The sequence below is a fragment of the Papio anubis genome, chromosome 7 (genome assembly GCF_008728515.1).
Source record: "Papio anubis isolate 15944 chromosome 7, Panubis1.0, whole genome shotgun sequence".
Taxonomy (NCBI): domain Eukaryota; kingdom Metazoa; phylum Chordata; class Mammalia; order Primates; family Cercopithecidae; genus Papio; species Papio anubis.
The window spans coordinates 12,172,350-12,192,608 of NC_044982.1; the positions used below are offsets into that span (position 1 = coordinate 12,172,350).

General features: G+C 52.1%; 1 protein-coding gene across 5 annotated transcripts; it reads left to right on the top strand.

Moving 5' to 3' along the window:
* The first annotated feature begins 433 nt into the window (after window positions 1-433).
* Window positions 434-12,807, top strand: SERPINA1 (serpin family A member 1). 5 transcript variants are annotated; one of them, XM_031667874.1, is made up of 7 exons: window positions 434-850; window positions 2,293-2,483; window positions 2,639-2,742; window positions 8,058-8,707; window positions 10,035-10,305; window positions 11,544-11,691; window positions 12,538-12,807. In XM_031667874.1, exons 4-7 carry the CDS (start codon window positions 8,062-8,064, stop codon window positions 12,727-12,729), a joined length of 1,257 nt encoding a protein of 418 aa, XP_031523734.1. In that variant the 5' UTR covers window positions 434-850; window positions 2,293-2,483; window positions 2,639-2,742; window positions 8,058-8,061; the 3' UTR covers window positions 12,730-12,807. The 5 variants fall into 5 exon arrangements, with proteins under 5 accessions (XP_031523734.1, XP_031523735.1, XP_003902262.1 ...); XM_031667875.1 differs by lacking the exon at window positions 2,639-2,742; XM_003902213.3 differs by lacking the exons at window positions 2,293-2,483; window positions 2,639-2,742.
* The last annotated feature ends 7,452 nt before the right edge of the window (window positions 12,808-20,259 follow it).

Here is a 20,259-nt window from a genome sequence, read left to right on the forward strand (position 1 = left end):
GGGTTTTGTTCTGGTGCATTTTCCCAGATCATCCCAGCCCTTCCTCCCAGGATGGATGTCCAGAGCAGGGCAGGGGCTGAGCCTAGAGCCCTGAAACCAAAAGAACAGGACCCCAAATTCTGAGCCCCTTACTTGCCCCACCTGCTCCCACCCATGCTTTCTTCATTCCTCCTCCAAATGCCCCAGCTCCCCACTGCAATCCCTTCTGCACCCAGCCAGGTCCTATGACACACACCTCCCCAATGCACACAGACCTGCCCAGCTGCAGGGCTGCCCACTGGGCACATCATAGGTGGCTCAGTCCTCCTCCCTCTGCAACTGGCCCCAGAAACCTGCCAGATGTTGGTGCCAGGTCTGTGCCAGGAAGGCAAGGCCTGTCATTTCTAGTAATCCTCTGGGCAGTGTGACTGCACCTTTTACGGCAGCTCAAAGGAAGAGGGTGACTCGTCCTGGGTCACAGAGCTGACAGGGCGGGTAGAACAGGTGACATGCAGGGCTCTCTGAGTTTATGAGGGCCCAGTCTTGTGTCTGCCTGGCAATGGGCAAGGCCCCTTCCTGCCCAAGCTCCCCGCCCCTCCCCAACCTATTGCCTCCGACTCCCGCCACCCGAGGCCGACTTCCTGGGTGGGCAGGAACTGGGCCCTGTGCCCAGGGCGTGCACTGCCTCCACGCAGCAACCCTCAGAGTACTGAGCTGAGCCAAGGAGGAAGAGGGGATCGGCACTCTGAGGAAAGCCTAGCCACTGCTGCTGCCAGGAATTCCAGGTAGGAGGGGCGGCAACCTTCTGCCAGCCCCCAGGCCACTCTCCTGTGCCTGCCAGAGGAGACGGAGCTTGAGGAGAGCAGGAAAGGTGGGACAATGCTGCTGCTGCTCACTCCGTTCCACAGATGGGAGGGACAGTGGGGCTTGGAGTGGGGGTCATGGCACAGATGGGAAAACGAAGGCTCAGAGAGGGGAAGAAATGCCCAGGAGGTGCCCAGGGCAGGCGACCTCAACCACAGCCCAGCACCGGAGCTGTGAGTAGACGTAGAGTAGCAGAATATCCATTCAGCCAGCTCAGGGGAAGGACAGGGGCCCTGAAGCCAGGGCATGGAGCTGGCAGGGAAGAGAGCTCAGAGAGAAGGGGAGGGGAGTCTGAGCTCAGTTTCCCACTGCCTGAAAAGAGGGTGGTACCTACTCCCCTCACAGGGTAACTGAATGAAACTGCCTGGGGGAAAGCTCTTCAAATGTGGCCCACCCCACCCCAGTGACCCCTGACATGGGGGAGGGAGGACAGCATCAGAAGGGACTTTCCGGGCACACCCAGCACCCAGCTCTGAGCTGTCCTTGAACTGTTGCATTTTAATCCTCACAGCAGCTCAACAAGGTACATACCGTCACCGTCCCCATTTTACAGATGGGGAAATTGAGGCTCAGAGCAGTTAAACAACTCACTTGAGGCCTCACAGCCAGTAAGTGGGTTCCCTGGTCTGAATATGTGTGCTGGAGGATCCTGTGGGTCACTCGCCTGGTAGAGCCCCAAGGTGGAGGCATAAGTGGGACTGGTGAATGACAGAAGGGGCAAAAAACGCACTCATCCATTCATTCTGGAAGTATCCACCGCACGTACGCCCGCTCCCAAGCAAGTTTGCACATTGCACAAAGGGTGATGCAATCTGATTTAGGCTTTTAAAGGGATTGCAATCAAGTGGGGCCCCACTGGCCTCAACCCTGTACCACCCCTCCCTTCCATCCCCAGTAGTCCCCAAAGACCTCCATCAACCCCAGGATGGGGGCCGTGTTCCCAAAGAAAATCCAAGCTGTATATGCATCACACTGATTTTCCAGGAGCAGAAACAGAAACAGGCCTGAGGCTGGTCAGAATTGAACCTCCTCCTGCTCTGAGCAGCCTGCGGGGCAGGCTAAGCAGAGGGCTGTGCAGACGCACATAAAGAGTCTACTGTGTGCCAGGCACTTCACCCAAGGCACTTCACAAGCATGCTTGGGAATGAGACTTCCAACTCTCTAGGATGCAGGTGAAACACTTCCTGTTTCAAACAGGTGAAGCGGCCTGCCTGAGACAGCACCACTCTTCTTTACAGATTTGCTCTCCCGCCTCTACCCTGTCTCATGGTCCCCCATGCCAGCCTGACGCTTGTGTCTGCCTCAGTCATGCTCCATTTTTCCATCCGGACAATCAAGAGGGTTTTTGTGTCTAAGGCTGACTGGGTAACTTCGGAAGAGCGGCCTCTCTGCTCTGAGCCTCAGTTTCCTCATCTGTCAAATGGGCTCTAACCCACTCTGATCTCCCAGGGCGGCATCAGTCTTCAGCATCAGGCATTTCGGGGTGAATTAGTAAATGGTAGATCTTGCTACCCGTGGAACAGCCGCTAAGGATTCTGCAGTGAGAGCAGAGGGCCAGCAAAGTGGTACTCTCCCAGCGACTGGCTGACTCACGCCACCCCCTCCACCTTGGACACAGGACGCTGTGGTTTCTGAGCCAGGTACAATGACTCCTTTTGGTACGTGCAGTGGAGGCTGTATGCTGCTCAGGCAGAGCGTCCGGACAGCGTGGGCGGGAGACTCAGAGCCCAGCCTGTGAACTTAGTCCCTGTTTGCTCCTCCGGTAACTGGGGTGATCTTGGTTAATATTCACCAGCAGCCTCCCCCGTTGCCCCTCTGCATCCACTGCTTAAATACGGACAAGGACAGGGCTCTGTCTCCTCAGCCTCAGGCACCACCACTGACCTGGGACGGTGAATCGTAAGTACGCCTTTCACTGCGAGAGGTTCTGGAGAGGCTTCTGAGTCCCCCACGGCCCAGGCAGGCAGCAGGTCTGGGGCAGGAGGGGGGTTGTGGAGCGGGTATCCGCCCGCTGAGGTGCCGGGCAGATGGAGGGGCTGCAGCTGGGCTCCTATTGTCGTAATAACAGCAGCCATGAAGGTTGTGTCCTGCTTCCCAGTCCTGCCCGGTCCCCACTCAGTACCTACTGGTGGATACACTGGCTTTTGTAAGCAGAAGTGCATGAGGGTGTCTAGCTCCGCGGTCCTGGCACCCCAGGAGGGGAGCACCAGCCAACATACAGCAACAGCAAGGAAGCGCAGCCATTTCTTTCTGTTTGTGCAGCTCCTGTGTCTGTCAGGGGGTTCCTATCTGTTGTCTCCTGTAAGCCTCACCACCTCTCCTACTAGTTGGACGCGCATCTTTTTCCCCTTCTATGGATGAGGAGGTTAAGGTTCAGGGAGGGGTGGGGAGGAACGCCGGCTCACATTCTCCATCCCCTCCAGATATGGCCAGGAACAGACCTGTGCCAGGTCTCAGCCTTACATCAAGATGGGTCTCCCCATGCACTGTGGACCTCTGGGCCCTCCTGTCCCAGTGGAGGACAGGAAGCTGTGAGGGGCACCGTCACCCAGGGTTCAAGCTGGCATTCCTGAATAGTCGCTCTGTGCCAGGCCACGGCTAAGCTCAGTGCACGATTAAGCCTCATAACCCTCCAAGGCAGTTACCAGGGTGATTCCCATTTTACAGATGAGGAAGTTGGGGACCGAGTGGTTAATAACTGGCCCCAAATCACACACCATCCATAATTTGGGCTCAGGCACCTGGGTCCAGGCCCCGAAATCCTGAGCCTGGCCCTAGTGCTCACCGTTTCTCTCGGGTCTCAGGCGCTGGATGGGGAACAGGAAGCCTGGGCTGGACTTGAGGCCTCTCTGATGCTCGGTGACTTCAGACAGTTGCTCAACCTCTCTGTTCTCTTGGGCAAAACATGATAACCTTTGATCTCTGTCCCCTCCCCTCACCCCACCCGACCTTGATCTCTGGAGTGTTGGAAGAATTTAATTTTTCCTGCACTGAGTTTGGAGACAGGGATCAAAAAGCTGACCAAGGCCAAGCTGGCCAGTTTCCCATAGAACGCCTCTAAAAGACCTGCAGCACTAGCAGCAAGAACTGGTATTCTTGAGAACTTACTGTGCACCAGGCACTTTTTGGTATTTTGTGCATATTTAATTTCACAATAACTCTATGACAAAGTCCACCTTTCTCATCTCCAGGAAACTGAGGTTCAGAGAGGTTAAGTAACGTGTCCAAGGTCACACAGTTAATAGCAAGTTGATCTGGAGCAATCTGGCCTGAGAGCCTCTAATTCTAGCCACAAACTGAGGCTGCCCCTCTTCATTTAGCCAGGCCACCTCTGAAATCTTCTGGTTCAAGACTTCTGGCTCCAGCTTTGTACACAGAGACGATTAAATGTCAGGTTTTGCAGTCAAATCTGTTTAATCCCAGACAAAACATCTGGGATTAAATCTCAGTTTTGTAAGCAAGTAGCTCTGTGATTTTTAGTGAGTTATTTAATCCTCTTTGGGCCTCAATTTTTCTGTCTATAAAATAGGGTTAATCATTTGCACCTCATAGGGTAAGCTTTGAGGACAGATTAGATGATACAGTGCCTGTAAATCGCCTGGTGTTAGTAAGTGTGGCAATGATGGTGACACTGAGGTTGATGTTTGCTTAGCATAGGTTAGGCAGCTAGCAGGCAGTAAACAAATACTTGGAGAATTTAATGGAAAATTGGCCAAACTCAGATGCTGTTCACTGCTGAGCAGGAGCCCCTTCCTGCTGAAATGGGTCCTGGGGAGTGCAGCAGCTGGCCAGGAAGAAATCTGCCATCTCTCGGGCAGGAGCTCAACCTGTGTGCAGGCACAGGGAGGGCTTCCGCAGCTGGTGCCCACTCGCGCATTACGTCAGTTATTCCTCATCTCTGTCTAAGGGATTCTTTTCTCCACTGTACAGCGCTGAAGCCAATGCTCACAGAAGTGAAGTCATTTACCCCAGGCCCCCTGCCAGTAAGTGACAGGGCCTGGTCACACTTAGGTTTATTTACTGCCTATTTCAACAGGTTGTTTGACCATAGGCGAGATTCTCTTCCCTGCACCCTGGTTGCTCTTGGTCCCTCATATTATGCTCCCGGGTAGAAATGGTGTGAGATTAGGCAGGAAGTGGCTTGCTTCCCTCTCCCTGGCCCTGCAAAGGGTGCTCCCACCTGCCCCAGTTCCAGAAATGTCACCATGAAGTCTTCATTCTTTTGTTTTAAAGCTTGGCCTCAGTGTCCATACACCATGGGGTACTTGACCATCTACTTTCTCCTCTCCAGTCGCCCTCCCAGGCACTAGCTTTTGAGGGTGCAGGGTGCTGCCTCTGATAGAAGGGCCAGGAGAGAGCAGGTTTTGGAGTCCTGATGCTATAAGGAACAGCTTGGGAGGCATAATGAACCCAACACGATGTTTGAGACCAATGTCAGAGCCCAATTCTGCCATTCATCATCTGAGATTTGAGGGCACAGCTGTCTCAGTCAGTGATCTGAGTGCTGGGAGAGCCAAGACTTCTTCCAGCTTTGTCACCGACTTGCTGTATGGCCTCGACAAGGCCCTGACCCTCTCTGGGCTTCAAACTCTTCACTGTGAAAGGAGGAAACCAGAGGAGGTGATGTGACACCAGGAAAAATGGATGGGTGTGGGGGAATTGTGCTCCTCCCAGCTGTCACCCCCTCTCCACCCTCCCTACACCAGCCTCGCCACCTCCTCTGAGCCCAGCAGCCCCATCTAGGAGGGCGCCTCTCCTCATGCCTAGCCACAGGAATTCTCCATCTGTTTTGCTACATCGAACTCAGATGCCATTCTAACCAAGAATCCTGGCTGGGTGCAGTGACGCTCGCCTGTAACCCCAGCACTTTGGGAGGCTGAGGCAGGCGGATCAAGAGGTCAGGGGTTCAAGACCTGCCTGGCCAACATGGTGAAATCTCATCTCTACTAAAAATACAAAAATTAGCCAGACGTGGTGGCATGCGCCTGTAATCCCAGCTACTTGGGAAACTGAGGCAGGAGAACTGCTTGAACCCGGGAGGCAGAGGTTTCAGTGAGCCAAGATCACACCACTACACTCCAGCCTGGGGGATAAAGCAAGACTCTGTCTCAAAAAAAAAAAAAAAATCCTATGTTAGCGTACAGAGGACCGCAGTGAGGTCTTCTCCCAGCCCCACTTTGCACAACTGGGGAGAGTGAGGCCCCAGGACCAGGGGATGCTTACTCAAGGCCAAATGGATAGTGATGGCCCTGCCAGGACTAGAAGCCACAACTTCTGGCCCTAAGGCCACTCAGCGTATTTAGTGTCCCCACCCTGCAGAGGCCCAACTCCCTCCTGACCTCTGAGCCCTGTAATGATGGGGGAATTTCCATAAACCATGAAGGACTGCACAAAATCCAGTTGGGAAGTGAAAGAGAAACCTAAGGGAGATGGAAATATACAGCACTAATTTTAGCACCGTCTTCAGTTCTAACAACACTAGCTAGTTGAAGAAAAATACAAACATGTATTATGTAGTGTGTGGTCCGTTCCATTTGGATTACTTAGAGGCAAGAGGGCCAGGAGAAAGGTGGTAGAGAGAAACCAGCTTTAGGCTTCATTTTGTTGCTTTACTGGAAAGAAACTTTTAACAGTCCAGGGGGGTCAATGAATCTCAATATTTGTTATTTCCAACTTTTTTCTCCAGTGTTTCATTTCCCAAATTCAAGGACACCTTTTTCTTTGTATTTTGTTAAGATGATGATTTTACTTTTGTGACTAGTAGTTAACTATGTGGCTGCCAGGCATATTCTCCTCAGCTAGGACCTCAGTTTTCCCATCTGTGTAGACAGCAGGTTCTACTTAGGGGGCTGCAGATTGGTGGTCCGAAGTCTGGGAATATCTGGAGTAGAAGGAGCACTGTGGGGCAGGGCAGGCTCTGTGTTGCTGCCGATGACACTGATTTTGACCATTGCTCAGCAGAGCCTGCTGTCGCCGGTTCAGCCACAGGCCCCACCACTCCCTATTGTCTCAGCCCCAGCTATGAAACATGTATTCCTCACTGGACTATCACCTGAAGGCTTTGAATTTGCAACACCTGTCAACCCCTCCCTCAAAAGGGTTGCCCTCTCAGATCCTTTTGATGTAAGGTTTGGTGTCGAGACTTATTTCACTAAATTCTTCCAACAGCCTCACTTTATGTATGAGGCAAAATGAGGACCAGGGAGATAAATGGCTTGTCCTGGCTCATACACCTGGAAAGTGACAGAGTCAGATTAGATCCCAGGTCTATCTGAAGCTAAAAGAGATGTTTTTTCACTTCCCACCACCCCCATCTCCTTTAAAGCAGCACAAAGCCCTGCTTTGAAGGAGAGATGAGCTTCTCTAAAGTCCCTGACAGCAAGAGCCCAGAACTAGGACACCATTGGTGATCCAGATGGCAGGTGAGCTGACTGCAGGGACATCAGCCTATTCTTGTGGCTGGGACCACAGAGCATTGTGGGGACAGCCCCCTCTCTTAGGAAAAAACCCTAAGGGCTGAGGATCCTTGTAAGTGTTGGGGGGGAACAGCTCCCAGGGGGTTTAATCACAGCCCCACCATGCTCTAGCTGGTGCCATTGTGCAAGATGCATTTCCCTTCTGTGCAGCAGTGTCCCTGGCCACTCAACAGCGGGATTAGATAGAAGCCCTCCAAGGGCTTCTAGCTTGACGTGATTCTTCATTCTGATCTGGCCCGATTCCTGGATAATCGTGGCCAGGCCCATTCCTCTTCTTATGCCTCATTTGCTTCTTTTGTAAAACAATGGCTGTACCACTTGCATCTTAGGGTCATTGCAGATGTAAGTGGAGCTGTCCAGAGCCTGGGCGCAGGACCTAGATGTAGGATTCTGGTTCTGCTACTTTACTTCCTCAGTGACATTGAATAGGTGACCTAATCTCTCTGGCTTTGGTTTCTTCATCTGAAAAAGAAGGATAGTAGCATCAGCACCTCACAGGATTGTTACAAGAAAGCAGTGAGTTAACACATGTGCGCACACAGAACAGTGCTTGGCATATGGTAAGCACTACATACATTTTGCTATTCTTCTGATTCTTTCGATGTTACTGATGTCGGCAAGTACTTGGCACAGGCTGGTTTAATAAGCCTTAGGCACTTCCACGTGGTGTCAATCCCGGGTCACTGGGAGTCATCATGTGCCCTGACTCGGGGCCTGGCCCCCGTCTCTGTCTTGCAGGACAATGCCATCTTCTGTCTCATGGGGCGTCCTCCTGCTGGCAGGCCTGTGCTGCCTGCTCCCCGGCTCTCTGGCTGAAGATACCCAGGGAGATGCTGCCCAGAAGACGGATACACCCCCCCATGATCAGGACCACCCAACCCTCAACAAGATCACCCCCAGCCTGGCTGAGTTCGCCTTCAGCCTATACCGCCAGCTGGCACACCAGTCCAACAGCACCAATATCTTCTTCTCCCCAGTGAGCATCGCTACAGCCTTTGCAATGCTCTCCCTGGGGACCAAGGCTGACACTCACAGTGAAATCCTGGAGGGCCTGAATTTCAACCTCACGGAGATTCCGGAGGCTCAGGTCCATGAAGGCTTCCAGGAACTCCTCCGTACCCTCAACAAGCCAGACAGCCAGCTCCAGCTGACCACCGGCAACGGCCTGTTCCTCAACAAGAGCCTGAAGGTAGTGGATAAGTTTTTGGAGGATGTCAAAAATCTGTACCACTCAGAAGCCTTCTCTGTCAACTTTGAGGACACCGAAGAGGCCAAGAAACAGATCAACAATTACGTGGAGAAGGGAACTCAAGGGAAAATTGTGGATTTGGTCAAGGAGCTTGACAGAGACACAGTTTTTGCTCTGGTGAATTACATCTTCTTTAAAGGTAAGGTTGCAACACCAGCCTGAGCTGTTCCCATAGAAACAACCAAAAATATTCTCAAACCATCATCTCTTGAACTCTCCTTGGCAATGCATTATGGGCTATAGAAATGCATGTCAGTGTGGGCTCTTCAATTTTCTATACAGAAACACTAAAATGTTTTCCATCATTGAGTAATTTGAGGGAATAATAGATTAAATTGTCAAAACCGCTGACAGCTCTGCAGAACTTTCCAGAGCCTTTAATGTCCTTGTGTGTACTGTATATGTAGAATATATAATGCTTAGAACTATAGAACAAATTGTAATATACTGCATAAAGGGATAGTTTCATGGAACGTACTTTAGATGACTCTAGTGTCCCAGAATCAGTATCAGTTTTGCAGTCTGAAAGACCTGGGTTCAAATCCTGCCTCTACCACTATTAGCTCTTGACAAAGAACAATGCATTCTACCTCCTTGAGGTGCTAATTTCCCATCTTAGCATGGACAAAATACCATCCTTGCTGTCAGGTTTTTTTTGGGATTAAACAAGTGACAAACACCTTGGGAAAAGTGTGGCATACAGTAGGTGGTGGACTCTTCTGTATCTCAGGCTGCCTTCCTGCCCCTGAGGGGTTAAAATGCTCTTGAGGCAAAGGAGGGCAGTGGAGAGCAGCCAGGCTGCAGTCAGCACAACTGGGGTCCTGGCTCTGCTGTGGCTTAGGGCAGGCCCCGGTCCCTCTCCAGCCCCAGTCTCCTCCTTCTGTCCAGTGAGAAAGCTGGGATCGGGGTCCCTGAGGCCCCTGTCCACTCTGCATGCCTCGATGGTGAAGCTCTCTTGGCATGGCAGAGGGGAGGCTGCTCAGGCATCTGCATTTCCCCTGCCAATCCAGGGGATAAAGAAAACCCTCAGGAATAGTAAGCAGAATGTTTGCCCTGAATGAATAACTGAGCTGCCAATTAACAAGAGGCAGGGAGCCTTAGACAGGAGGTAACAAATATGCCTGATGCTCCAACATTTTATTTGTCATATCCAAGACACCCTCAAATAAACATACGATTCCAATAAAATGCACAGTCAGGATGGCATCTCTTAGCCTTACATCTCTGCGATGTAGAAATTCTGCATCTTCCTCTAGTTTTGAATTATCTCCACACAGACCTTTTTGGCAGCCTGGATGGTTGGTTTCAGCACCTTTTGCAGATGATGAAGCTGAGGCTTGAGGGATGTGTGTCGTCAAGGGGGTTCAGGGCTTCTCAGGGAGGGGACTGACGGCTCCTTTATTCTGCCACACTCTTCCAAACCTTCACCCACCCCTACTGATGCCCACCTTACCCTCTCTGTCCAGGCAAATGGGAGAGACCCTTTGAGGTCGAGGCCACCGAGGAAGAGGACTTCCACGTGGACCAGGCGACCACCGTGAAGGTGCCCATGATGAGGCGTTTAGGCATGTTTAACATCTACCACTGTGAGAAGCTGTCCAGCTGGGTGCTGCTGATGAAATACCTGGGCAATGCCACCGCCATCTTCTTCCTGCCTGATGAGGGGAAACTGCAGCACCTGGAAAATGAACTCACCCATGATATCATCACCAAGTTCCTGGAAAATGAAAACAGAAGGTGATTCCCCAACCTGAGGGTGACCAAGAAGCTGCCCACAACTCTTAGCCACGTTGGGACTGAGGCCCATCAGGACTGACCAGAGGGTTGGAGAGGGTGAACACCACATCCCTGGGTCACTGCTACTCTGCATAAACTTGGCTTCCAGAATGAGGCCACCACTGAGTTCAGGTGGCACCGGCCATGTTCCATGAGGAGGACAGTACCCAGGGGTGAGGAGGTAAAGGTCTCGTCCTTGGGGACTTCCCACTCCAGCGTGGACACTGTCCCTTCCCAATATCCAGTGCCCAGGACAGGGACAGCAGCAGCACCACCACACGTTCTGGCAGAACCAAAAAGGAACAGATGGGCTTCCTGGCAAAGGCAGTAGTGGAGTGTGGAGTTCAAGGGTAGACTGTCCCTGCGGGGATGGGGGAAGAGCCTGTGTGGCTAGGCCCAGAAAAGCAAGGTTCAAAATTGGAATAGCCAGGGCATGTTAGCAAAAGGCTTGAGTCTCTCTGTCACTTTATCGGTGCTGTTAGATTGGGTGCCCTGTAGTAAATGATACTCGAATATGAGTCACACATTAGTGTGTCTGTGTGCATTCGTAATTATGCCCATGCCCTCCTATCTAGTTTATTTTGTCCACTGTAAAACCAAGATGAAAATACAAAAGGTGTTGGGTTCATAATAGGAATTGAGGCTGGAATTTCTTTGTTTCACGCCAGCACCTCCTGAGGTCCCTGCTCCAGGGGTTGAGAAAGAACAAGGAGGCTGAGAGGGTAACTGATCAGAGAGCCCAGAGCCAGGCTGCCCGCTCACACCAGACCCTGCTCGGGGCGGCTCTGTCTCCCCATGGAAAACAAGAGGGGAGCACTCAGCCTGGTGTGGCCAGTCTTCTGCGGGCACTGCCACCAGCCCATGTTCCGCTGGGTATAGGGCCCTGCGGATGTTTCAGGCTGGGGGCCCAGTGACCAAACACTACAGGGCAGGATGAGACCTGCTTCCAGGACACCTAGAATCTCAGAGGAGGTGGCATTTCAGGCTTTCATGATTCATTTGATGTTCACATTCTTTGACTCAGTGTAGAAGAGCTAATAGTAGAACAAACCAAAGCCAAGTTCCCATGTTAGAGTGGGTGGAGGACACGGGAGTAAGTGGCAGAAATAATCAGAAAAGAAAACACTTGCACTGCGGTGGGTCCCAGAAGAACAAGAGGAATGCTGTGCCATGTCCTGAATTTCTTTTCTGCACGGCAGGTCTGCCAACTTACATTTACCCAAACTGGCCATTACTGGAACCTATGATCTGAAGACAGTCCTGGGCCACCTGGGTATCACTAAGGTCTTCAGCAATGGGGCTGACCTCTCGGGGGTCACGGAGGACGCACCCCTGAAGCTCTCCAAGGTGAGATCACCCTGATGACCCTGTTGCACCCCGGGATCTGTAGGGAAGAATGTATGGGGGCTGCAGGTCTGTCCTGTGGCTGAGGAAGGGGCCAAGGGAAACAAATGAAGACCGAGGCTGAGCTCCTGAGGATGCCCGTGATTCACTGACGCGGGACGTGGTCAGACGGCAAAGCCAGGCAGGGGCCTGTTGTGCCGCTGGCACTTTCAGGGCCTCCCTTGAGGTTGTGTCACTGACCCCGAATTTCATCTTTGCCCAGGACCTTCTAGACATTGGGCCTTGATTTATCCATATTGACACAGAAAGGTTTGGGCTAAGTTGTTTCAAAGGACTTTGTGACTCCTTCGATCTGTGAGATTTGGTGTCTGAATGAATGAATGATGTCAGCTAAAGATGACTCTTACTTTGGAAAACTAAAGGTGACCAAAGAACAACTGTAGTTCCGTGAACGGCTGCGTTGTCTTGGGGCCTGGGCACTGTGAAGGTCACGGTCAGGGTCCATGTCCTCGAGGAGCTTCAAGCTGTGTGCTAGAAAGGAGAGAGCCCTGGAGGCAGGCGTGGAGTGACGATGCTCTTCCCCGTTCTGAGCTGTGGGTGCACCCTGAGCAGGGGCATAGGCGCTTGTCGGGAAGATAGACAGAGGGGAGCCAGCCCTGTCAGCCAAAGCCTTGAGGAGGAGCAAGGCCTGTGTGACAGGGAGGGAGAGGATGTGCAGGGCCAGGGCTGTGCAGCGGGAGAAAGGCCTGAGTGAACACTTTCTGGGAGGTGTCCACGTGAGCCTTGCTCCAGGCCCGGGCTGGGGCACAACTCAGCCTTAGAACATGTCTCTGCTTCTCTCCCTTCCAGGCCGTGCATAAGGCTGTGCTGACCATCGATGAGAAAGGGACTGAAGCTGCTGGGGCCATGTTTTTAGAGGCCATACCCATGTCTATTCCCCCCGAGGTCAAGTTCAACAAACCCTTTGTCTTCTTAATGATTGAACAAAATACCAAATCTCCCCTCTTCATTGGAAAAGTGGTGAATCCCACCCAGAAATAACTGCCTGTCGCTCCTCAGCCCCTCCCCTCCATCCCTGGCCCCCTCCCTGGATGACATTAAAGAAGAGTTGAGCTGGTCCCTGCCTGCGTGTGACTGCAAACCCCTCCCGTGTTGTCTCTGGGTCTTCCTTTGCCTGCTGAGGCCGTGTGTGGGCTCCAGGTCACAGTGCTCTCTCCGGACCCCCTCAACTGTGTTCGTGGAGCATCTGGCTGGGCAGGCATATGCTGGGCCAGGATGGAGGGGGCTGAATCCTCAGCTTACGGACCTGGGCCCATCTGTTTCTGGAGAGCTCCAGTCTTCCTTGTCCTGTCTTGGAGTCCCTAATAAGGAATCACAGGGGAGGAATCAGATACCAGCCCATGACCCCAGGCTCCTCCAAGCATCTTCATGTCCCCCTGCTCATCCCCCACTCCCCGCCACCCAGAGTTCCTCATCCTGCCAGGGCTGGCTGTGCCCACCCCAAGGCTGCCCTCCTGGGAGCCCGAGAACTGCCTGATCATGCCCTAGCCCTGTTTTGTGGCATCTGCAACAACAAAAGAGAGAGGACTGTGTCCTCTTCTTGTCCCACTGTCACCTAACCAGGCTTGGGCCCTGCGCCTCTTGGGCACTTCTGGAAAATGACTGAAGCAGATTCCTCCTGAAGCCCATTCTCCATGGGGCGACAAGGACACCTATTCTGCCCTTGTCCTTCCATCGCTGCCCCGTAAAGCCTCACATGTCTCAGTTTAGAATCAGGTCCCTTCTCCTCAGATGAAGAGGAGGGTCTCTGCTTCTTTTTCTCTATCTCCTCCTCAGACTCAACGAGGCCCAGCAGTCCCCACAAGACCATTACCCTATATCCCTTCTCCTCCCTAGTCATGTGGCCATAGGCCTGCTGATGGCTCACGAAGGCCATCGCAAGGATTCCCCAGCTATGGGAGAGGAAGCACAGCACCCACTGACCCCTGCAACCCCTCTTTTTCTCCCCTGAGTCCTGACTGGGGCCACATGCAGCCTGACTTCTTTGTGCCTGTTGCTGTCCCTGCAGTCTTCAGTGGGCAGCCGCAGCTCCAGTGCCATGGAAGGAGGCTGTTCCTGAATAGCCCTTGTGGTAAGGGCCAGGAGGGTCCTTCCATCCTCCAAGGCTCTGCTAAAGGGCACAGCAGCCAGGAGGTCCCCTGAGCCCCCAGCTGAAGGACAGGCTGCTCCCTCTGTCTCTACCAGGAATTGCCTTGTCCTGTGGAAGGCACTGACCCATCCCAAACTAATCTTGGAATCCCTGTCTAACCACTCACTGTCATGAATGTGTGCTTAAAGGATGAGGTTGAGTCATACCAAATAGTGATTTTTGTAGTTTAAAATGGTGAAATTAGCAATTCAACATGATTCAGTCTAATCAATGGATACCAACTGTTTCCCACACAAGTCTCCTGTTCTCTTAAGCTTACTCAGTGACAGCCTTTCACTCTCCACAAATACATTAAAGATATGACCGTCACCAAGCCCCCTAGGATGACACCAGACCTGAGAGTCTGAAGACCGGTATCCAAGTTCTGACTCTTCCCCCTGCCAGCTGTGTGACCTTCGTGAAGTCGCCAAACCTCTCTGAGCCACAGCCATGGCCAGTAAGACCTGCCTTTGAGTTGGTACGATGCTCAAGTCAGATAATAAAACAACGTTTACACCTATTAGAGCAGAGAATAAATAGAGCTACATTTCTTGCATTGATGAGCTTTCTGTGAATCAGACATCCCTGTGAAGAACCTCCCTGGCTATTTCTCATTTAATCACTGTAGCAGCACTGTGATGTGTGAGTAGATCCGCTGTGCTCTTAAACTCCAAATCTACATATGAGGAAACTGAGGCTCAGAGAGGCTGCTGGTCTCCCACAATGTCACATAGTTCATAAGTGGCAAAGCTGGCTTGATGGGCTACTCGTTCCTCTGAACCACACCACCTCACCACACTCTCCCCTTCGAGGGTCATGCTAAACTTCTGCAGAGCTAATTCCTCCTTAAACCATAAGGGTTGCTGGTGGCCCACAGCTCACGCCTAGCACGCTTCATGAGAAAAACGCCCTCCACCCAATGTGGAGCAGGCCCTGAGCTGAAGGTGGTGAGCAGAAGCTCATCCACCAGATGTTGACACAGCCCGCGGCCTTGGGTGACCCACAGGACTCCTCTTATTTAACTGGCATTTGGTAGGAGAACAGGGGCAGAGTCAAAGACAAGTGGGCTTTCCGGAGCAGCCAGGACAGGGAAGGAGGCTGCAGTGTTGAGGGCATCACCTTAGACACCATCGTTTTACTTTGAAGAATCGTCTGTCACACACGAGTTGACAGTCCGGTTGGGAGAGACTCCATTCAAACCAGCATAAGCTCCCAGAGGAATTCCCGAGCTCCCGTGGGAACCAACAGGGATCAGTCAGGGGTGGGCAGAGCGTCATGACAACCTCATTAGGAGGAAGACAAATACATGTCACAAGTCCGTGAGGCAACAGCCATAAGACCTCAGCTTCACTGTATCTTCCAGAGTTTTTTAAGAAATGTATTCACTGTCTAATGTGATCCTCCAGACAGGTCCTGCAGGACTCAGCCTAGGAATCATTATCCCCAAAGTACACATGGGGAAACTGAGGCCCAGCAGGTCAAATGCTCTGTCCAGTGTGGGCCTGGAAGGCAGGACTTCTCCACTCTTAGGCCTGGCTGTCCCCAACTGCACACACTTCCTCAGTCCCTATGGGATCACGATAAAAACTCCATCCTCCAGAACCGCACTGCGTCAACCTGCCGTGCTCTAACAGCAGCTGAAGACCAAGCTGCGGGGCATCCTGGGTGTTCCGAGTCAGTTTCCCACTGCAGGCAGGAACCTCATCCCGCTCTGAAACAGATGAGAGGGAAACACAGAAAACAGCTTCGAGCTCAGCCGGGAACCTCAGAGTCATGACCTTTTACCCCACCTAGGAGTTTGCAGGGGACAGGACACACGAATTTTAGATTTTAAGCCTAAATAAAGGAAGCCTTGGTTTGAAGTGCAAGCTCTGCCAGACAGGGGGCACCCTGTGAGCCCCATATGTTAAGAGGACAATAGTCAGGGAGCTTCTAGGTTCTCACACCAGAAATGGGAAATACAGATTATACATTGATCTCCTTCCCAGGAGCAACTTGATCCTCCCATAAATCCGAGCAGGCAGCATTTATTCAAACAACAAACAAGCAAACAGGAGCTGCGTATGGGGGATAGAGAGATGAAACCCAGGTCCGTCCCTGGGAGAATGCTGGTCTACGGCGGTGGGGAACGGTGAATAAATGAGGCGTGCGTCCATGGATCTGGGTGGAGAGGGTCAGGGTGCAGCCCGGGACCTTTCCAGAGGCACGAGAAATGGTCAGTATACACCCGCAGATGACCTCAAACACCCCAAGGGCTCCTTGAAAGGCTGAGGCCTTTGTATTGTTCTTGGTTGGAAAATTCACAGGCAGTGGAGTGAACAAGGCACGCGGCGGGACTCAGAGCCAGGGACAGCTTCTGCAGGAACCCGGCTCAGTTCTAAAAGGACAAATGGAACGACCCTGAGTAAAGAAGTCAGAGAAGGGCACCCTCACTGAGGCAAACTCCCTCCCCAGCAGGGACCCAGCAGCAACCCAAAAAAGCAGGAGTCTCACTTCTTCATCATATGGGAGAGGGCAGGCTGTGTGATCTCAGGGAAGTTCCTCAACTTCTCTGTGCCATAGTTTCCTCATCTGCAAAATGTAAATCGAATTTGAGGTCTTGATGAAATGACTTATTTCTCTAAAGTTCCTTGTCCTTGTCCCATGCAGCCTAGAAATCTTCCTCTGGCCTAGTTGTGGAGCCGAGGATAGACCGGGCCTGAATCTCACATTGCTGGAGATGGTGAAGCTGACCAGCATGAGAGGTCAGGTTTTAGAAGCCCAAATCCCAACAGGCATAAGCCTCACCCTCCAATATCAGCTTTGTCAGAAACAAAAAAATAACATGTCATATCCATTTGTCCTTTTCCTTAAATGAGTGGCACTTGGGCAGGGCAGAGGGGCTGATTAGCCAAGCTGGGAAGATGCTGACAGCAGACGCTTCAATGGCAGGCTAGGAGTTTTCTGATAACTGTCATTGGTATCACACTTACTATTGAAATCGTGACATCAGGAATGATGCAAGGAACTAGAGTCACATGGTCTGGAGCAGGGAAGTGAGGAGCTGAAACCTCCTTCAACCTGGTTGCTGTGTCCCCAGGGTGGGTAAAGCCCCTCTGTTCATCCCACATGGAACAAATAGAGTGGAATCAGTCCTTGCTAAAGGGTTGAAGAACTGAGCTGTGAGCTTCTTGACTGCTGCAGCACAATCCTTGCCCGTCCTGACTGATATAACCAGAATTCATGAAATGCATCAAATAAGCATTTCACCTACTATGCAAGCCTGGGAGGGTGACTAAGATCTGAAAAACACAAGGAAAGCTAAAGGAGCTCCCACAAGGAAACCCCATTACAAAGTTCTAGTTACAAGGTACTCAGCACAGGCCATGCAGAAATAAGCCCAGATCCGGTGGTGAGCAGGAAAGGGTGGGGATGTGAGTGCTGAGCCACACAGGAGAGATTAATAGAGGCTCAAGCCAGCAAGGGGACGGCCACCACCCCACACAGTGTTGGCCAACAGCTTCCGGGTCATTTGCTCTCAGAAGTCAAAGCTGATTTTCCAGAATTGAAGTGCTCATTGTTTGGGATGATTTAGGAACAACATCAGCAAAAACGAATGAACAATCAGGGCTAATAGAATTGTGTTTAAACTCTGTTGGGCTTCCTTGACAGAGGGCACGGGGAGCAAAAAAAGTCAGCAGTGTGTATTAAGCAAAAAAACTTTTTTTTCCTTTTAATTGGCAGTTAATACCCTCAAAATATGTTCTGAGATTGATCAAGTAAGTGTCCTTCAGCATTAAAATATTAGGATGCAATTGCTAAGGGCTTCTTAGCAAAGTTGAAAGAACACAGGAATCCCAACTCCACTGTCTCCTTAGCATGCAATCCTGAGTGGGCTGTTACAGCTGTCTGTGCCTCAGCGCCCTCACCTGCAAGACAGGTAAAATAATACCTAACTCCTAGGTTACTTTTGTGGATTAATGTGCAAAGCGTCACCCTAAAAAAGTGCTGCTACTTAAATGACCATCAAACATTAATGAATACTGTAGATTCCAAAAGTATTGCTTGAGTGGTGTGGCTACCTTCTTCCAATGCCCAATGCTCTGGCAAGGAACTAACAGAAGAATAAATTACAGATAATCACGCGTTTGTTGCCAGTGATCCTGAGCTGGGAGTCAGCCTGGGATCTTTTACCACGTCTACCAGTAATGTGCCACCTGACACTGGGGACATCCCCTCCCCGAGCCTCAGTTTCCTCACCAGAGAATGTGAGCATTGAGGTCCCTGGAGTCCTGACAGTCTATAGAGCTCTAAGGGCTTCAGGCCGGCCCCACGTCAGCCTTTCACCTGTGTGCCCTGTGCCCACGCCTGATCTGGGGCAGGGGAGGCACAGGGAAAAGGCCCGGGCTGCTCTTAAAAATCACACCTCACATTGAGACTGACGCGTGGAGACTGCGGCAGAAGCAGCAGAGGTGAGGACCCCGTGTGAGCCCCTGTGGCTGCCGTAGCTGATTACCACGAGCTCCGTGGTTTCCAATAGAAATGCATTCTCTTACAGTTCTGGAGGCCAGAAATCCAGAACAGTGTCACCAGGACAAGGTCAGAGTGTCAGGAAGGCCGAGTGCCCTTGGAGGCTCTAGGGGATGTGCCACTTCCTCCTCTTGCAATTTCTGGTGGCTGCCGGCGTTGCTTGATTAGTTGCCCCTCCAGTGGCGGACTCTGTTGTCACACTGCCCCCTCTTCCTCCATCTCTGTCAGGTCTCCCTCCCCCTTCCCCTCAGGAGGATACCTGCAATAGCATTTAGGGCCCACCTGGATTGTCTTCTATCAAGATCCTTAATGACATCTGCAAGGACGTTTCTCCCATAGATGGTAACATATCTCTGGGGGGCGCTGTTGAGCCTGTAGAAGGCCCTTCTTTACCAGTAAGGGGATGATGGGGCCGGAAGAGGGAAGGAATGAAATGAGTGTGAAGGAAGCGCCACCAGGGAGAGCTGTGAAGCCGAACCCAGACCGCACTGGGATGTCGGGAAGGGCCAAGGTGCAGAAGGAGAAGGAAGAGGGTTGGAGGTGGAGGGCCAGCAGCACCAAAGCTCCAAGCCAGGGAGAAACTCCCCCGCCAGGGGACGGAGAGAAATGGTGGGGTCGCTCTCTCAGGGAGTGGCACAGCAGGGCCAGGGCCAGATCTGGAGGTGGGTGTGCCCCCGGGGGGTGCAGACTCACAGCCCCTCCAACAGTGAGCCTCTCCAGGTGAGAGCAAAGTGGAAAAGAGGGCAAAACCCCGACTATCAGGCAGATTCTGCAGCAAAAATGACTTCAGAGGTGACCTGTGTGTAGCCTCAGGAACGGGATATAGGTGGCCTTTGTAAGCTCACCCTACAACGGTGTCTGGGTCCCATGTCCCCTGTTCCAGACAGAGACAGGCCTTGGCCTCCTGAGGAGGGGCAGCAGGAGGACAGGCCCCTCGCTGAGCCTGGAGTCTCTCTGTACAGCAGGCACCTTCTCCCGAGCACTCCCACCACCAACCTTTCATTCTATTCCTTCCCTGGGGCACAGCTGCGATTTCTCTCTTAGCCCAGGGAAAGGAATACAACAGACTGCCTTATACTGAAGTGAACATGGCTGACCCGGGCTTATTGGGAGCCCCTCCCAAGGGGCAGATGCTCGTTCTCATTATCTTCTCCATCAAGGTGGCTAAGAATGTTTACAGTTTCTTACAACTCACAAAGCACTGTCTTAGAAGCTATGTCCCCATGAGGGGAGGTAGGGCAGGTATTATCAGGTTCGCTTACAGGTGGTCAACAGAGGGTCAGAGAAATCGGTGATTTGGGGAGCTCACAGAGCTGCTAGGAGATGTAGCCTGGCGTCAGTCACCGCAGGAGGGCCCACCCCAGCCTGAGTGCAGGCGGAATGCTGTGACACTGAGTGACATGGACAAGCCACCATCCTGAGCCTCCCGCTCTCGTTAGCAGAGAATCACTGTCCTTGGCCTGCTGAACAGGGTGTCTGCAGGTGACCGCCGGGGTCACGGCAACAGCTTCCCTCCCTGCCAGGCCCAGGCCCTGAGGTGCTGGAAGTCAGGGGCCCTGAGGTGCTGGAGGTCAGGTGTGTGGCCTTTTGTGGTGTCTGTATGGCCCAGGAAGAGAGGGGCTCCACCGTGTGTGTGTGAGCGCGCATCTGAGTATCTGTGTCTCTGTGTGATGTTATATGTCAATGTGCCTTTGTGTGTGTGTGTCTCTGTGTGTTGGTGCATAACTGTAATGTCTTTCCTTGTTTGTGTGTGTGTCTGTGAGTGTGTGTGCCTGAGTGCACACGTGTCTCTGTCTCTAGGTGTTTCTATCTAGACTGAGGGTGTGTCTATGTGTTTCTGTGATTGTGTGTCTCTGAGTCGGTGTGCGTCTGTG

Coding starts and splice junctions, on each gene's coding strand:
- SERPINA1 (XM_031667874.1), top strand. CDS start 8,062: ATGCCATCTTCTGTCTCATGGGGCGTCCTCCTGCTGGCAGGCCTGTGC. Junction 10,306..11,543: donor CTGGAAAATGAAAACAGAAG/GTGATTCCCCAA, acceptor TCTGCACGGCAG/GTCTGCCAACTTACATTTAC. Junction 11,692..12,537: donor CACCCCTGAAGCTCTCCAAG/GTGAGATCACCC, acceptor TCTCCCTTCCAG/GCCGTGCATAAGGCTGTGCT.